Genomic DNA, 16,920 nt, shown 5'->3' with positions numbered 1-16,920 from the left:
AATGTATCATTTACTCAATGTATCATCTATCAGTATGTTATGCCTTATGTTTTTCAGACATTTGTAAAAGCATGTAACATCAATAGGTAGATCTGAGTGTTAAACTGAACTCTGAGGTGCTGCTATACCCTCTGCATAAGACCAAAGTCTCAGAAGTGTTCTGTGGAATTTGTGGAATGTGTGTAATAGGGATGGGTCAAAAAGGGAATGCAACTAAAAGCACATGCACTTGAGATATATTGTAGGACTTTACTACTCAGTGGGAAAGGAGAACCCAGATGTATGGGGACATAGATCTCCATACCTCTGACAGAACTTATGGTTATAGAGACATAGATCATTTTTTTAAAAACAGGGCCTATAAATTTGGAAGCTACTGATATATGACCAGAGACACTCTTAAGTTTTACTGGTGTCTTTTAACACATAAATGTTTTTAAAAATATATGACTACGAAATAGTACCCTCAGATAACGTGTTTATACAGTTAACTGACAATAAAGATGAATTATTGTTTTTAAGGAGAATAGGAGAATTAGGATTTAAGGGAGTATAATATTACAGGAACGGGGTTTTAAGACGGTCCAAAAAGGAAACATCAGAGAAGATATTTACACCAGTAGAACTAATTAATGGCTACATTAAATAAAAAAATAGGCAGGTATCTCGCAGAGGCCCCACCTCTCTAGGAAGAGCCATGGGGTCTATAATGAAAAGCTCCACACCATGTTTTCAGTGTGCCTTACTGCTAAGGCTTGCTCGGGTTTTGTCTTGCTTTGACTGAAATCTGAAATCGCACCAAAAGAGGCGGGACTCCACGGAACACGACTTGATGCTGATTGGACAGCGATATTCAGAGACAAACTGACAAAAACAGTCACAGCTAACTAACAGTGTGGTAGAAAGTGTGAGAAAAATCTCCTGCCTTTCCCAGCTTGGCAGTGCGTCGCCCAGTCGCCTTAATGAACAAGCCTCAGAACTGTAGACCGTCAGCCTCCCGCCTGCTTTTAACCTGGTGGTATGATCTCTGTCATCATACGCGACTGATCGCATGCACATCAACATAGCGTTCAGTCAGTGTGTGAGTGTGCGTGGCCGAGCTGTGTGGAGAAAACATGCACAAGAGAGTAAGAGCAAAAGCACGAGGAAAGTGCCTATAAATGTGGGAAAATTACAGATTGCTGATGATTACAGGACATGGTGTTACTAGCAGAGCTGCCCTTAGCCTATGTCACATCATATCATCATATCACAACTACCTTTCCAGAGTTAATTCTATTTAGGGCCCGAGCACGAACCGTGTGAGGCATCCGAAACCAATGCACAGTACCATTTGTTTATATTGTTACCGCTGAAAGCGTCGATAAAATGAGTTTCGTTCTTACAGGATGTAAAATAGGCAAAATGGAGCTCAATGCTGTCTAGCTGGTCAATACAAATGTTACATGTTAGGACATCAGTAAATAAAATTTTAATTATGTGGCACTAATAAGAGGCCTTTCTGCATGCTTAATTTAATGTTTCTTTTTAAAAAATGTATTTTTTGCTGATAGTACTTTCCAAGGGTGTCTCTGTGTTAAAAAGTGGTGGGAACATAAGGGCTCAGGGAAAACACGCTTAGCTCAGAATACTGAGTTCTTGAAAATGTGATAAGATATTTTAACACTATTTGGAATAAATATTCAAGATGAAATATAGCTTGGGGTTCTCCCCCCAGAAAGTTTTGAGCATTTTGTTAATTTCCTGCATTCTGGTGATATTTTCTGCACCAATTTATGGTTATTTATATAAAGGGATACACAAAATCCAGGTGGCAGGTGACAATTCAAAATATAAAATGAAATATAATGCAGTAATATATTTTTTGGACAAAGCACTTTGTTTCTTCTATATTTATATTGCATTGCATGTTTTTTTATTGTGCAAATAAATATTTCTCCAATCATTTTCATTTGCAATTTAACATTTCTTGTTCTTGTTCACTGCAAAATATTTTTAACAAGGACTTTGAATTTGCCATGTCAAGTACTGATGGGGACATGTCCCCAGTGTCCCGAGAGTAAATTAAATGACTATGGTACTTTCTTAGTTTAACTGACAACTTGGATGCTCTGTGAATTATTCTGTGGTATTTCTACTTAAACAATCTAGATACTTCTTTTACCATTGCTTATTTGTTTTTGTGCAAAATTATTATCTGCAAAGTAACAAAAAAAGAAGTCTGTGAGTCAAATGCAGTAGTTCAGAAAAGGGGAATTTCCTTGTGTAATGTACTTATGTACAAGTAGGCTATTTGAACTTTACTTGAGTATTTTCTTTCATGCCACTTTCTACTTCTACTCTGCTACACCTCAGATAGAAATATTGTACATTTTACTTCACTACATTTATCCCAGGAGGCACCGGACGTCAGTCCAACGTCAAACTCACATTGGACTCCAACGTTGGACAGACATTTGATTTTAGTTGGAAATGAAAATCGGGTTGACGTCAAAACCCAACGTTGGATTGACATCAACCTACAACGTTTGACCGACGTTGGATTGTTGTTGGAAATAAAGTCATGTTGACATCAACCTACAACGTCGAACAGATTTGAGTTCGGAATTAAAATCTTTTTGACGTCAAAATCCAATGTTGGATCGACATCGACCTCTAACGTTGGACAGATGTTCGATTTTAGTTGAGAATAAAAATCGTGTTGATGTCAAAACCTAATGTTGGATTGACAATGTCTGTCCTACGTTTGTCAACCACAAACGTAGGACAGACATTGGACAAAAAAAAATTTAGTTAGTTTGGATTTTGTTGGCATGACAAACTTTTACAGAGCTTTGTTTTTATTGTAAATTGTAAATTCAATATACACAATCTTAGATAGGCCAACAGCCAACACCAAAATTGTTATGTGGTTGATAATCAAGCACAGCCCCAACGCCAATCCAAACCTAAAAAATACTTCAAATACTCTCAAAAAATGTCAATGCTAACATGCTGGTGTTTAGCAGGTATAATGTTTGAAAAATGAATGGAAACTACATTTTTAACAAAACTCAACGAACTGTCTCAGACCCCACTTATGAACTAAAAAGATTTAAATTTTAGAAAGTTTCTTTTTTCTTCCACCTCCGCCCCCCCGTCTGGGGCATATTTCAAACAGAAGGCGACAGCCGCTGCAATGCTTGCCTCCGTTTCTGCAGTCGTCCTCTGAATACTCTCTGTAAAGAATATTTGAAACTGTAAATCTTTAGGGCATATAGAAGATAATGGAATACAGTAAGCAGTAAAAACATTAAGATGCAGACATTTTCAAGGGCCTTTACTTTAGATGGTGTTCTTAAACTGCAAGCAGCTGGCAACATACTGGCAGAAAAAACTGAATGCCGGCATATTTCTTTGTTTTAAAGACATCTATTCAGCATGTTTACAGTAGAAAACAATTTAGTGCTGTGAAAATCTGACATTTCTTGCAGGTAGCGACCAGGTTGTTAATAGGTGGCAACTGTGGTTACTGGTTTTCACTAAACCCCCAAAATAGACACTAGAAGACGTCTCGGGTTACGTATGTAACCCTGGTTCCCCGAGAAGGGGAACGAGACACTGCGTCGGTTACGACACTATGGGAACGCCTCTAGGCGAAGCAGGTCTGAACGTGAATGAAATCACTCCAATCCTATTGGCTTGTTGCTAGAACGGTAAGGTGTGACGGAATAACCGGAGGAGTATAAAGCACACCTGTACACACTCATCATTAGCTTAAACTATGAAGCAGGCGCTTCAGGCGGGGAGAGACGTGCGGCGGGCCGACGCAGTGTCTCGTTCCCCTTCTCGGGGAACCAGGGTTACATACGTAACCCGAGACGTTCCCCTTCGAGGGAACTCGAACTGCGTCGGTTACGACACTATGGGAACGAGATACCCACTAAACCGTGCCGAAAACCCCGCCTGCCCCTGTGTGCAATAAAGTGGCACGACTAAGAGGAGAGCGCACGAGTGCCAGGTGCCGAAGGAAGGTCACGACTGTAAAACCGAATGAATGTGTGCGGAGTGGCCCAGCCAGCCGCTAAACAAACATCCTGCAAAGAGGCCCCGGAAAGGAGGGCTCGAGAGGCCGCCATGCCTCTGGTAGAATGAGCCCTCACAGCCACAGGTGAAGGCAAACCGCGCACCTGACAGGCCAGGGAAATAGTCTGAACAATCCAGTTGCTAATAGTATGTTTGGATGCAGGGAGCCCGGCCCTGGGAGACCCAAAACACACTAGCAGCTGGTCAGCCTTCCTCCAACGGGAGGACCTCAGAGCGTAAATACTCAGTGCTCTGACAGGGCAGAGCAGATGAAGTCTCCCGTCCTCCGCCGTCACATGAGGTGGAGGATGAAATGCCTGCAGCACTGTGGACCCTGCCGCACAAGAAGGCACTTTAGGGATGTATCCTGAACGAGGGTGCAGGATAGCCCTAATATTCCCCGGGGCAAACTCCAGGCTTTGCGGGGAAACCGAAAGCGCTTGGAGATCCCCCACCCTCCTCAGAGAGGTGATAGCAAGGAGAAAGGCCATCTTGAAGGTCAAGTGCTTAGCCTCAGCTGACTCCAGGGGTTTGAAGGGGGCCTCAGCCAACGCCCCAAGAACCACTGCCAGATCCCAAGTGGGAACCTTGGACCGAGTCGCAGGTCTCATCAACCAAGGGAAGTTTCCCCAAGGACCCCTCCCTCAGAGGGGTGTGGAAAATAGCTGCCACGTTCACCTTGAGGGTGGAAGGGGAAAGACCAGCAGAGAACCAGTCCTGGAGGAACTCAAGTACTTGAACCACCGGGCAGGTAACAGGGTCCACCGACCGCTCCCTACACCAAGTGGAGAAAACACTCCACTTCAGGCCGTACATCCTCCGTGTGGACGGGGCCCTGGAGCTCAGGAGGGTCTCGACTGCTCCGGCTGTTAGACCCACCTCTAGGTACTGTGCCCCCTCAGGGGCCAGACCCACAGTTGCCATATGGCGGGGCAAGGGTGAAGAACCCGGCCCTGCGCCTGGGACAACAGGTCTCTCCTCAGAGGGACCCGCCACGGCGAGCCATCCAGGAGCGACATGATGTACGAGAACCACACCCGGGTTGGCCAGAACGGGGCTACGAGCAGTAGGCCGACATTGTCCTGGCGGACCCGCTCCAGAACCCCGGTAGCAGAGCGACTGGGGGAAAAGTGTACAGACGGAGCCTCGGCCACGAATGTACCATGGCGTCCAGACCCAACGGGGCTGGAGGAACGGGAGAAACCATAGCGGGCAGTGCGTAGTCTCTTGAGACGCAAACAGATCCACGTCTATGGGGCCGAACTCTTCGCACAAGAGCTCCACCACTTCGGGGTGAAGTCTCCATTCCCCGGGCCTCAGCCCCTGCCTCGACAGCAGGTCTGCTCCCTGATTCTGCGTCCCCGGGAGATACATCGCCCTGAGCGATAGTAACCTCTGCTGGGACCACAGGAGGATCTGACGCGCCAGTCTGTCCAGAGGGCGCGAGCACAGACCGCCCTGGTGATTCAGATAGGCCACCACCGCTGTGTTGTTCTCTTCGGAACGAACCAGGACGTGGTGGCCTTGGAGATCGGGCAGGAAACTCCTTAGAGCCTGGAACACCGCCAACATCTCGAGACAGTTGATATGCCACTCGGATTGATGCACCTGCCAGGATCCCCTTGCAAAGCGGCCGTCCATGACCGCGCCCCAGCCCGTGAGGGAGGCGTCTGTCGAAATAACCAGCCGGCGACAAGACCCTCCCAGCACGGGCCCCTGGGACAGGAACCAAGTTTCCTTCCAAACTGATAGGGAACGAAGACACTTGCGCGTAACCCAAATCAGACGGAGAGGATTTCCCCTCGGGGAAAAACCCTTGTTCCTTAGCCACCACTGCAGGGGTCTCATGTGCAGCAGTCCAGATGGTATTACGCTGGACGCAGCCGCCAGGAGTCCCAACACTCGTTGAAAGTGTTTCATAGTGATGGCGTGGCCTAACTTCACCCCTTTCACGGCAGCCAATATGGTGTCGACACGTGCCGGAGACAATTGTGCCCGCATCGTTGTCGAATCCCATACAACCCCTAGGAACGTAGTCCGTTGGGTGGGCGCCAGCACGCTCTTCTTTGCGTTGCGCCTCAGCCCTAAACGCCGCAGATGAGCCAGAACGACATCTCGATTCCGAACGCCAACTCTCGAGACTGGGCTAGGATGAGCCAGTCGTCGATGAAGTTGAAATCCGGATGCCCTGGAGCCTCAGCGGGGCCAGTGCTGCATCCATACACTTGGTGAATGTGCGAGGGGAAGTGCCAGGCCGAATGGAAGAACCCGATACTGGTAAGCCACACCCCCGAAGGCAAACCTCAGGAACTTCCTGTGAGAAGGACGGATGGAGACTTGGAAATAGGCGTCCTTTAGATCTATCGTGACGAACCAATCCTCAGATTGGATGTGCGTCATGCACAAAGATTCCCCTACCCCGGTCTTCCCTGAGCTCCGTCGGGACTGGATGACGGTCCTCAGATCGCGTCTCTCAGACGGCCGAGGGTGAGAGCGCCGTCTCGCTGCCCCAGCTCCTCGGGGGGGCCCCCGAGAAGCGACACTCTGCTTCCTCTCCTCTCCGTAGGAGCTCGTAGAGGGAAGGGACCTACGCCTGGCAGCCTCAGCTGCCTTGGGTCCAGACCGGCGAGGGAGGTACTGGCGGAACGCTTCGCCCTGCGTCTAACGCTTTGTGGTTCTGTGAAGCTCCGCCAGATCTTCCTCAGAGGGACCCCCCCTCTGAACCATCTCCTGTAGCAGGTCGGCTTGGTAGGCTTGAAGCACCGCCATGGTGTGCAAGCTCGCACCTGCCTAGCCCGCTGCCATGTACGCCTTCCCCACGAGCGTGGATGTGGTGCGACATGGTTTGGATGGTAACGCCGGCTTCTCCAGGGAGGACGCAAGTCGAGGGGAGAGATAGCTCGCAAGCGCATCCTCCACCCGAGGCATCCTCCCATAACCACGGTCCCTAACCCCCATCACATTACTGTAGTTCAGTGATCGGGGTGTGGAAAGCCGTGTAGAGAAGGGTCTGCCCCATGATTACTCAGTTCATCATGTAAATCAGGAAAGAATGGCAGAGACCGGCGTGGAGGTGGCGTGTGGTGCTTAAGAAACCTTTCATCAAGCTTACCACTAGCCTGTGGTGTCTGCTCCTCCTGTGGCCAGTTGATGTTGAGCTTAGCCACGGCTCTAGTCACCACCTCCAGCAGCACGTCATAGTCAGGCGCCGCCAGATGACGCCGCCCCGACACCCAGAAGTCATCGTCCACTGCGCTGAGCACGTCCGCCTCCTCGGAGTCGGATTGCTGCAGCGTCTCCGGATCCAAACCGCGAGCGGGAGAAGCCGAGAACGGGCTCCCGAACGAGGAAAGGAAGCGTCGGAGCCAGCGGATGAAGGTCGGGAAAAAGCCTCAGCCGTCCCGAAATCCTCTGACAGATCACGCTGTGAACCCCATGAGTGAAGCCGCCTCAGCGGCCGCAGGGCCCACACGGCAGGGAAAACACATCCGGCCATCCTAGGAAAAGAGAGCCATGCTGTACCTCAGTACCCGCACGGAAAGGGCTTCGCAACGGGCGCAGGCAGCCCCCTCGAGAGCTGCCCGGGCGTGCTCCATCCCCAAACATGAGACACATATCTCATGAGAATCTCCATCCGTGATGTACCGAGGGCAAGAAAAAAACACACCTTCTGTACATCTGGTTGCCGGACATGCTGGTAGACTTCTTCTTCAGGTAAGACACACTGCTAGTAGGACTGGAGCTTTCTTCAAACAACATACAGAGCGCCTGCTGAATAGAAAAAAGCTAATGATGAGTGTGTACAGGTGTGCTTTATACTCCTCCGGTTATTCCGTCACACCTTACCGTTCTAGCAACAAGCCAATAGGATTGGAGTGATTTCATTCACGTTCAGACCTGCTTCGTCTAGAGGCGTTCCCATAGTGTCGTAACCGACGCAGTTCGAGTTCCCTCGAAGGGGAACACTGAGGATATATGCTTTTTACCTGTAACAACAGTGAAGAGCCGGAGCTTCGTGAAGGCAAGCTTGCCCTTCCCGCCCTTCATATTGAAGTTTGCCATAACCTCATTTGTCATCAACCTATGGATACAAAAGAATTTTTTTTTAAATTTACTAATAATTCACTGGTTGAGCTTTGAAAATTCTTTGTCAAAAACAAACATGTTATATAACATGTAACATATATAAATTGCACAAAATACCTCTTACCTCTAAAGCCTGTAGTCTAGGACACAAAACAAGATTGGATAATCACCTTATAGTAGTTTATTTCACCTTATAGTAGTGTGTGTATTATAAATAATTCTTACAGCCTTCTACTGCATTTTAGGAGTCGGTGACCACTCTTTAACAGCAAGCATAATGGTGTATTCACAATGAAAGCGAATCCAGTGTTTCGCGCCTCTTTATTACACACAAAGTCAATGCATGTGTGGAAAATGCATTTGTTGCAACATTCGCTGGGTCGCCCGAATTTCTTATGACACTATGTTGCCAAAGCCTATCAGCAGTGAAATTGTCCGGATATCGCATACAGCTTCAGAGCGTTGTTTGGCGAGGACCAGACAGAACAGAGCCGATGGAGAGCTGACTTGTTTCACTGTATACACTGATTACACAGTTAGAAAAGGAGTTGGCAGCAGTGACTGATTTGCATTATGCAAAACATTTTTTAAAAATTCTGAATGCATGGGTCTTGGAATGGTCCATCAAAATATCTACCACTATCAATTTTTGTAAATCTTAATCACACAAATTAGGATATGCTAACAGTGGCTGTGTTGAGCCCCCAAAGATTGGAGTACTTTCTTTCTGTGGATAATGTAAACTGTTTATATAACCATATGTGTTAGATCTTTCCCTGCTCCAAAACAGCTGGTTCAAACTGTTAACTCCTTATGAATCCTGAAGCTTCTTCAATCAGCTGTGAGAGATTAAATCATGCAGGACAGCGGGTAACTTTCTCCAGGAGAGGGATGGAAACCCTGTCGTAGTAACGCTACATAAACTTCAATTCAACTAAGATGAATTCATACAGACAGCAAAGTCTTTGCACGCTGTTTAGGTGTGAAAAAGCTACACCGAACGGTCTAAACGATTTAGATTTTTATCTTCTTTTGGACATATACCTAACCTGAGCATCATAGTCAATAAATTAAGACAAATGCAGACCTATGTCCTTGCTAAATGCTTCACAAAAAAACATTTAATAAAGTCAAACACACAGTTGCTTCATACAGTCTATGAGTAGCTCACGTTATCCAAAGGACAAAAAAGCCAACGTTGGTGTAGCCTAACTGTTGGTGTAACATTCTGTAATTTGTGTGATTTAGATGTACAATATTGACAGCGGTAGCTATATTGATGGCGAACACATACCAAGAGCAATGCATTCAGACTTCACTCAATGTTTTGGATAATGCTAACCAGTCACCTACCGTTCTCACGATGTGTAGAGTAGCAAAACAACTGAGAATGCATCACGTTACGTTACTGTGGTTGTGTAAAACATACCAGCAGTGGATAAGAGACTGCAGGCAAAATAGCTGAAAATATAGCTTTCTACACATCAGTTTGATAAAATACTCTTACTGGCCTTTTACTTGTTTTTTATTGCACACCATACAGTAATGTGTAGTTTTTTTCAATTCAAATAAAATATTTACTTCACCTGGGACCTGTATTACACAGGATTTGGGGTTAGCAAGATTAACTTAAGGGTTAACCCTGGGTTTTCAGTCCTACGAAGGAGGTTCATTTCTTACAGGGGTATGTCATCATGGTAACTTGTGCTACACGGCTTGAGCCAATCCCAGCTGACGTGACAACCATTCACATTCACAACTAGGGTCAATTTTAGAGTCAGCAATTAACCTAGCCTGCATGTCTTTGGACAGTGTTTTGGATAAAAGTGTTCTATAAATGCAAGCCATTTACCACACAGTCTGTGTTTTTTTGCCAACTGTCCTTCCTGTATTTAGCAGCTGCAACTGTGTTGCCTGGATTATGTGTTTAAATTCTTCATATTTCTGTGATATTATAGTTTGCTCTTCATTAGTAAAATAAGCCGCTCTGCTGCCAGCAGACTTGTTTGAGATTGGTCAAATAAGCAAACACCTCATCTTTAATGTGCATGTGCTCATTGCTACATTAGACAAACCTGGCTTGACTACAGAGTTGACCACCACCTTTGTGTGACCACTTATCATGATTACTGGTGTAAGGGTTAGTGAAGCCAGATAACAGAAAGCCTTTGGTTCTGTTCTGCTGTTACTTTTATATATGTATTTATACTATGTATTTTTTAATATAATATATACTTACTTTCTTCTGGCATTGGGTATGGGCAGCGTTTTCCCTGTGTTGATGGAGTCTGTTGTCTGGAGCTGGTCCCTTGAGTAGATTGCCTAACAGGGGATATTGATCTTCTACATTGTTCTTCTTGGTGCGACAGGCTTCTATGAGATGGTGGTCTGGTCTGCGTTTCTGATGTGGGCTCCTGAATTTGCTGGGGCAATACGAGAAAAGTAAGAGTCAGAGTAAAGGTCACGACAAATGCTCAATCTAAATTTAGGACAGATTCTAGGACAAATCTCTCCAATACAAATTATCATTGCAGTTAAGTACAAGTTTAATAAATCCTTAAGTGTGACCCATCAGCCCCTGTGACAAGAACAAGTGGCAGTGTTCTTCTACTAAATTAAGTGAATATAAACCTGCCAACAACAAAGACTTAAAGAAATAACCCAAAGCTGAAAAAATGTTTTGAAGGTTGTGCAAGACCACACATTACTTTAGGATTCATTGTTCAGCTCTTGTGTTGTTTGCTAGTCCAGATCCACTTAATTTATTTTGGAGGAACACACCCAATGGGAAGCTCTCATAAAAGAGAAGGAGCTGATGGCTCAGACTTGGTGGATCTATTACATTTGTATAGATATATGGGTATGAACCCAAACTATCACTTTAAGGTCAAATATTTATAAAAGTGAATTTAAGACTAAATAAGGACCTGAAAAACCCTTTTTTGCTCTTGAGATCTGCTTTCCCCGAATGAGCGGAATGACTGTAGAGCCAGAGCTTGATCGCCTGGATGACGTAGATGATGATGGCGAGCTTGCATATTCGGACCTTACTGGAGACTCTCGCTCTTGAACATGTTCCAGCTTCCTCGGAGCAGCAGGAAGTTCTAGCTCTGTTAATAAATGTCTTATTCCTTAGTCAATGTAATTTAATCCTCTTTTAAAGCAAAGACAATACATGACTTAGACACACACAGCACAAGCATGCATGAACACACTGTGTGTGTGTGTGTGTGTGTGTACATATATCATAATGTTGTGTTAAAGTTCATATTACTGCAGTGTTTCCCCTATATCCATTCAGGATATAGGGTCTGTGCGCCGCTGCTGAATCATGACCGGTGCTACAAAAATTTCCTACGATCATTGCATTATGTGCTACAAATGTTTTCACTGGGGGCTCACGAGAATGCTGCTACAGACACAAAACTACAAATAGAATAACTTGAAAATAACTAGACAGACTATAGTTGTGAATGGAATCACTTTGGGTGTAAATATTTTGCACTGTTTAATCCAGTAGGTGGCGGTGATGCCAACCGCTATGAAACAACAAAAGATAGCCTCAAGCGCTTTTGCTTTGTCAGAAACTTCTATGTGACAGGTGATGTTATAAGAGCAGCGTAACTCCTGTAGGGAACCGGGAAGTGTGTAACGAGTGTTTTATTGTCCAAGCGTCAAAAAGTGACTGTGAACGCAAGCGGAAGAAAATATTGGACACAAGAGCAATGCTGCTCAGCATGTTCTGTTGGGGTTTTATATTCAGACAAAACTTTTGCTTCACCTCCGCTGCTGCAACTCCATCCTGAGGGAAACACTGATAGGTTAACATTATAGTGTGTCAATTAAAGGGATACTTTGCGATTCTTATACTATACACTTTGTTAAATTTGCTGAATATTCAGTTTTTCGTGTGCTCTAAAAAAAAAATCTGGTTTTCCTACACAGCCCCTGGGTCCGTAAATTGAGCACAAACAAAGCTTGGTAATTAGCCAAATGTTAAAAACAAGCTAAATAGAAAGTCTGTAGCAAGGACTTAGTGACTTTGCTGTTGTGAACATTAATATTGCTGGTCTAGAAACATTTAGCTTTATTTAAAACATTAAAGTCTAATCCTATAAATATTTTAATTGAATATTTTCCTCATACCGTGCAGGCCTACCTTATGCCCGTTGGGGCTGGTTTTTCCAAATAACCGTCACCAAATAATAGTTAAGTATGGATAGTGGTATCCTACCCTACCGATAAATAAACTACACTCTGTGTCTTAGATTTATGCTTAGAAAAGTATTTTGCTTCAATACATATTTAAATATTGTCAGGCTTGTTGTCACACCTTCTACAGTGCTGCTAAAACATGCCCTCTTATTGAGGCTAACATGCTTTCAGACAGCAGACGCTGTGGATTCTGCTATATTTCAGCAAAGTACATGGTTACCATGGCAATGGCGTTCATGAGTTTCAGGGAGAGGAGCTTCTGAAGGAGCACTGAGGGGAGGGGAATGTTTGTTTGGCAGTTGGACTCAAATATCAACAAACTCTCTGCAGAATCGCATAGTATCGCTTTAAGAAATGCTGCATTTTTTCAAGACCAAGAAACCTTTTTTTGGTTTTCCATTGTGGAAAAGTTGTACCATTGCCGGCTTCCAAATCCTTTTTTTTGTATCACCTCCGTCGAGGTTCCAAGCGATCTGAGGCGATACTAAAATGTGACATGAAAACACAGTGGACTACTGATTGGTCAGAGAGAATTGTCACTATTCAATGCATCATCATTGCGTGTGCCAGACAGAGGCCAGCAACAGAAAGTTTTATATTTTACAATTTTCATACGTTATTTCTAACTAAATACACTTCTGAGAAGTTCTGAGGTAAGAAATCAGCTGTGTAGATTTCGAATATTGACAGTTTTACGAAAAGTGACAGCGGACCAAAAATGTACTTGAAAGTTTTCCGATTTGAGACGCTCCGCTAGTTGCGGCGGTGGAAGCCTGCACACAGAGCCCTCTGTAGACTCCAGCAACAGCAACAGAGGTTGATTTTCATAGAGCTCATCTGTCTTTACATTCTGAGTAATGTTGAAACGTTTGAACTTAAATCACGAGACAGCTAGTGTGAGTGGGTCCAGGGTGTGTGTCACGCATATAGGTATATCTACTGAATAATATACTCGGGGAAACACTGTACTGTTATTGTGTGCTTCCAAAAAATTTGGACAAATTGTATTTTGATGCTTTGGCAACATTGTTCTTGAACCTTTCGTGCCAATAAAGCAATCTGAATTGACATTCTGTAGGTAATTTGTAACTTTTTTTGTTGCTGTTTTTATATCCTCATAACAAGTAGTCTCCCCATTACAGGGGAGAAAACAAAGAACTAACCTAACATCACTGTTGAGATGTCGACAATTTCCTTGGATGTCTTCTTCATCAAATTCTACCTCACTGTGACCACTATCATCTAGTTCAAGAAAAAAAATTCAAAAAATTCATTCTGCTCCAGAAAGAAATCAAAAAGGTGCTGTTTTCACTGATTGTGCTCAGCTGGTTCAGTGCATGAAAGGAAGGCAGTTGTGATAGAAGAGACGTAGGTGTGTACAATTATGCATGCATCCTTTTTATTGCTACTTTCCCATCCTCTTCTACCGTCACTCTTCCACCAGAAAGTATGTTGGAGGAAGCAGGGAAAGGAAAAGTAGAAAAGTGAATTAGAGGGGGAAAAAAGAAAAGATAACAGATGTCTTTAACAGTCGTTAAATATTTATCTTATAAATTTAATAATTTATAAGTCTACACTACTACAGATGAAGTGGCCTATGAAGTTGCCGGTCTAAGCATATTTGCATAATCAAAGTCAGTTACAGAACTCTGCAACAGCATGGTAATTCAATGACCAAACTTAACAAGTTTAATAGTACAGGAGTGTGAATGCTTATGAAATTTAATATCAATCTACCCAGTTCACTTCAAGATATCAAACTGGCATTAGTTCCTTATTGTGGCCTTGTTGTTATGGTGACATTGCTTACTCTTGATAGTATAGTCCAAACAAATTCATGCTAAATGGATATGTTAATTTTGAACGTCTTGCACTGTCAACAGGGCGACAAGGAAAGAGTTCATGAAAATCCATTAACAGTGGTCTATTGCGATACATCTGCAAGACATGCATGAATACCTATTTTAAAAGAGGTATGAATTGGTTGATTAATACCTGAGTATAAAAGTGAATGATTGACATAGTACAAAGTTAAAAGATTACCTGTCACACAATCTTCAAATGTCTTATTTTTCCTTCTTCTTTTTGCTTCCAGTGCCCCTTCTTCAGCTTCTGTACTACTTGTGAAGTCGCAGTTGTCACATTCTTTAAAGTCATCTACAAATCATAAATAACAATTAACACAGGCAAAGCAAAAAGCTACTGCCATATGACAAAAAGCACATAATAGATGTGACATGTAAGTGTACCCACCAGATCTCATCTTCTCTTTCAGAAGAGGAAACTTTCTCCAACCCTCAGATGGTTTGCAGCGTTCCTTCAAATGTCATGTTGCATTTGCAATATTTGGCCAGAACAGTAACATTTTTTTCTGTCTACCCAGCTGTCTGGCACCGTCCCTTCTTCTTGCCTTTTCCTTTCTTGCCACACTGCCCTAACCCAAGCCATCCTGAAACAAAGCATATTAAAATAAATTTAAACATTAACTTAAAAACATAAATTACTCCAAACAATATAGAGACAATTCCAAATTAACTACAAGTTTCATCATACATCAACTACTCAGTGGTGGATGCTTTAAATGCATCAAATTCATAAAATTACTATTACTGAGGGAAAAAAATATTTCCATTACAGCTTCCCATGAACAGGCTCATCTGTGGCACATTGTAATATCCAGGCACATGCCATAAATAAGTAACAGTAACTGTATATTTAAAATATAGATATATAATTATATATAATATATAATATAAAAGAGTGTTAAACTGATTACAATGATCTTGATTTTAAAGTATGGACGGCGTAGATATTAGTAGATGCAGTTTCCTTACAAAAAGTTACAGCGGGTCTGGATCCAGCTTTTAAAAAGTAACTTAACACGGATGACCAAGAAATCAACTCCTTGGTCAGTTATCACATCATCAGACTATCGCAAAATAAATGTTTGCTTTACGAGGGAAAATATATAACTAGTCGTCTTGTTTAGACATTCAGTGGAATGAATAAGAAGTTCGATAACGTTACAGAAGAATAAAAGCCTTTATTTTGACAAATAAGCCAAGTGCTAGTTTGCTCTGCAAAAAACTCGTTCATAAAACAACAATACTAAAACGTTCGATTAAACAATCCACATGTTATATTTTTCCATTTACTTTGGTGAAGTCGAAGGTCCGCTTCACCGCTGAATGCACACGCGGTCACGCAACCGGGGGAACACTTTCTGATACCGAGTAACGTCACTGAGCTTTTGCTCCAGAGTCGAAAAACTCGCGATTTTATTCACGTCACTACTTTTTACTAGGTATATTCCCCTGATTTAATCTCTGTAGACTAACTCTTACATCATTGTCACATTAGTATTGCAATGCAGTCAAACTTAAAGTAACGTAATTTTAAGCTAGGTGGGAAAAGGCGCCAGTTCACAAAATCAATTCTGACAAGAAATTTGACAATACAAACTCTGTGCCACTGAAAAAAAAATAAAACTTACAAAGCATACTAACTAACTAACGTTCTTATAGCCAAAATTGATATACATTTTCCTAACCTCTGCTCACGGTCACCGTCCACCAAACTTGTAACCTTCGACGTACAGATGAAAGGTGTCCGACAGGCAACTTACTCCTGTATCTTTCCGCTGAGGAGTGGCCTTACAGTGATTGGCTAGAAATGTGTTTCAAATTTGTTTGAAGATAGACCTGCAACTATGTATGTAAAAAACACGAGCAAGTCAAGTTATTTCAAAATCTACAACTTTATGAAAATGTACAAATAATTTGTGCAAGTACATTTTCTGTTATTATTGTTATTAAATTCATTCATCGTATTATTATCATTATTATTGTTGTGGTTGTTTATTATTATTATGTTAGAGTTAGTGTCTAAAATCCAGAGGCAGGAATGCTATTGGTCCGTGATAATTTTATCCTGAAGGTAAGAGTAAAAGAAAATTATTGGTGATTAAGAGATGTTCTGGATGGTGTATAATATGTATGATAAACATGGGCCAATGCCACTCAACCCCTTATGGCCAGAAACACTACACAGTAGATATTTTAATTGACCTTTATTATATGGTTTCTTAGCAAATTAAAAAGGGGTCCCTTCAAGGATTACTGTGCTACTATCCCCAAATGTACGCATTGAAATTAAACATAATAAGTGTAATGTCCCAACCATTATCCTTGATAGATTAGGTAAAATCTATTTGAGGTTTCAATGTGATTCACCAGTTATTAAAACTTTATCATCTGTGCTTGATCACCAAGCCACCAAAACAGCGGGAGGTCCCTCACAACAGCCAAGCCATCCGTGAACCAGAACAGGTAAGTAGGTAATTGCCTGTCATGTATAAAGCAAGTTTGCTCCAAAAACACCAAAAGACAAAACAAATATTTATAACTGCTTTACTTTAACCAAGCAGTCTAGGAAATCAAAACAGGACTTGCCCTTGATGGCTACCTAAACCGCACTGCCAATGATGGCTGCCAGATAGGACACTTGTTTTGGCATTTGTCTGACTGTCACTGCACTGTTATGGCGCATATTTCC

The 16,920-nt window shown here is 43.0% G+C and overlaps 1 protein-coding gene and 1 long non-coding RNA gene across 3 annotated transcripts; both read right to left on the bottom strand.

Annotated features, from left to right (window-relative positions):
- Window positions 1-2,803: 2,803 nt before the first annotated feature.
- On the bottom strand, window positions 2,804-8,165 carry LOC119914868. Its single transcript, XR_005446853.1, has 2 exons — window positions 8,052-8,165; window positions 2,804-3,218 (listed from the first exon to the last, which is right to left on the bottom strand). It is a non-coding gene; the product is annotated as an uncharacterized LOC119914868 (long non-coding RNA).
- A 1,325-nt stretch (window positions 8,166-9,490) lies between these two features.
- On the bottom strand, window positions 9,491-15,973 carry LOC119914851. 2 transcript variants are annotated; one of them, XM_038734398.1, is made up of 6 exons: window positions 15,917-15,973; window positions 14,620-14,815; window positions 14,410-14,523; window positions 13,530-13,608; window positions 11,079-11,261; window positions 9,491-10,574 (listed from the first exon to the last, which is right to left on the bottom strand). In XM_038734398.1, exons 2-6 carry the CDS (start codon window positions 14,627-14,629, stop codon window positions 10,355-10,357), a joined length of 606 nt encoding a protein of 201 aa, XP_038590326.1. In that variant the 5' UTR covers window positions 14,630-14,815; window positions 15,917-15,973; the 3' UTR covers window positions 9,491-10,354. The 2 variants fall into 2 exon arrangements, with proteins under 2 accessions (XP_038590326.1, XP_038590332.1); XM_038734404.1 differs by lacking the exon at window positions 13,530-13,608 and having other exon boundaries at window positions 10,396-10,574.
- Between the last annotated feature and the right edge of the window lie 947 nt (window positions 15,974-16,920).

This window comes from Micropterus salmoides, unplaced genomic scaffold (assembly GCF_014851395.1).
Source record: "Micropterus salmoides isolate LMB-PRFRI ecotype aquatic unplaced genomic scaffold, ASM1485139v1 Ms_hic_scaffold_1, whole genome shotgun sequence".
Lineage (NCBI taxonomy): Eukaryota > Metazoa > Chordata > Actinopteri > Centrarchiformes > Centrarchidae > Micropterus > Micropterus salmoides.
This window is presented reverse-complemented; position numbering and strand designations above follow the sequence as displayed.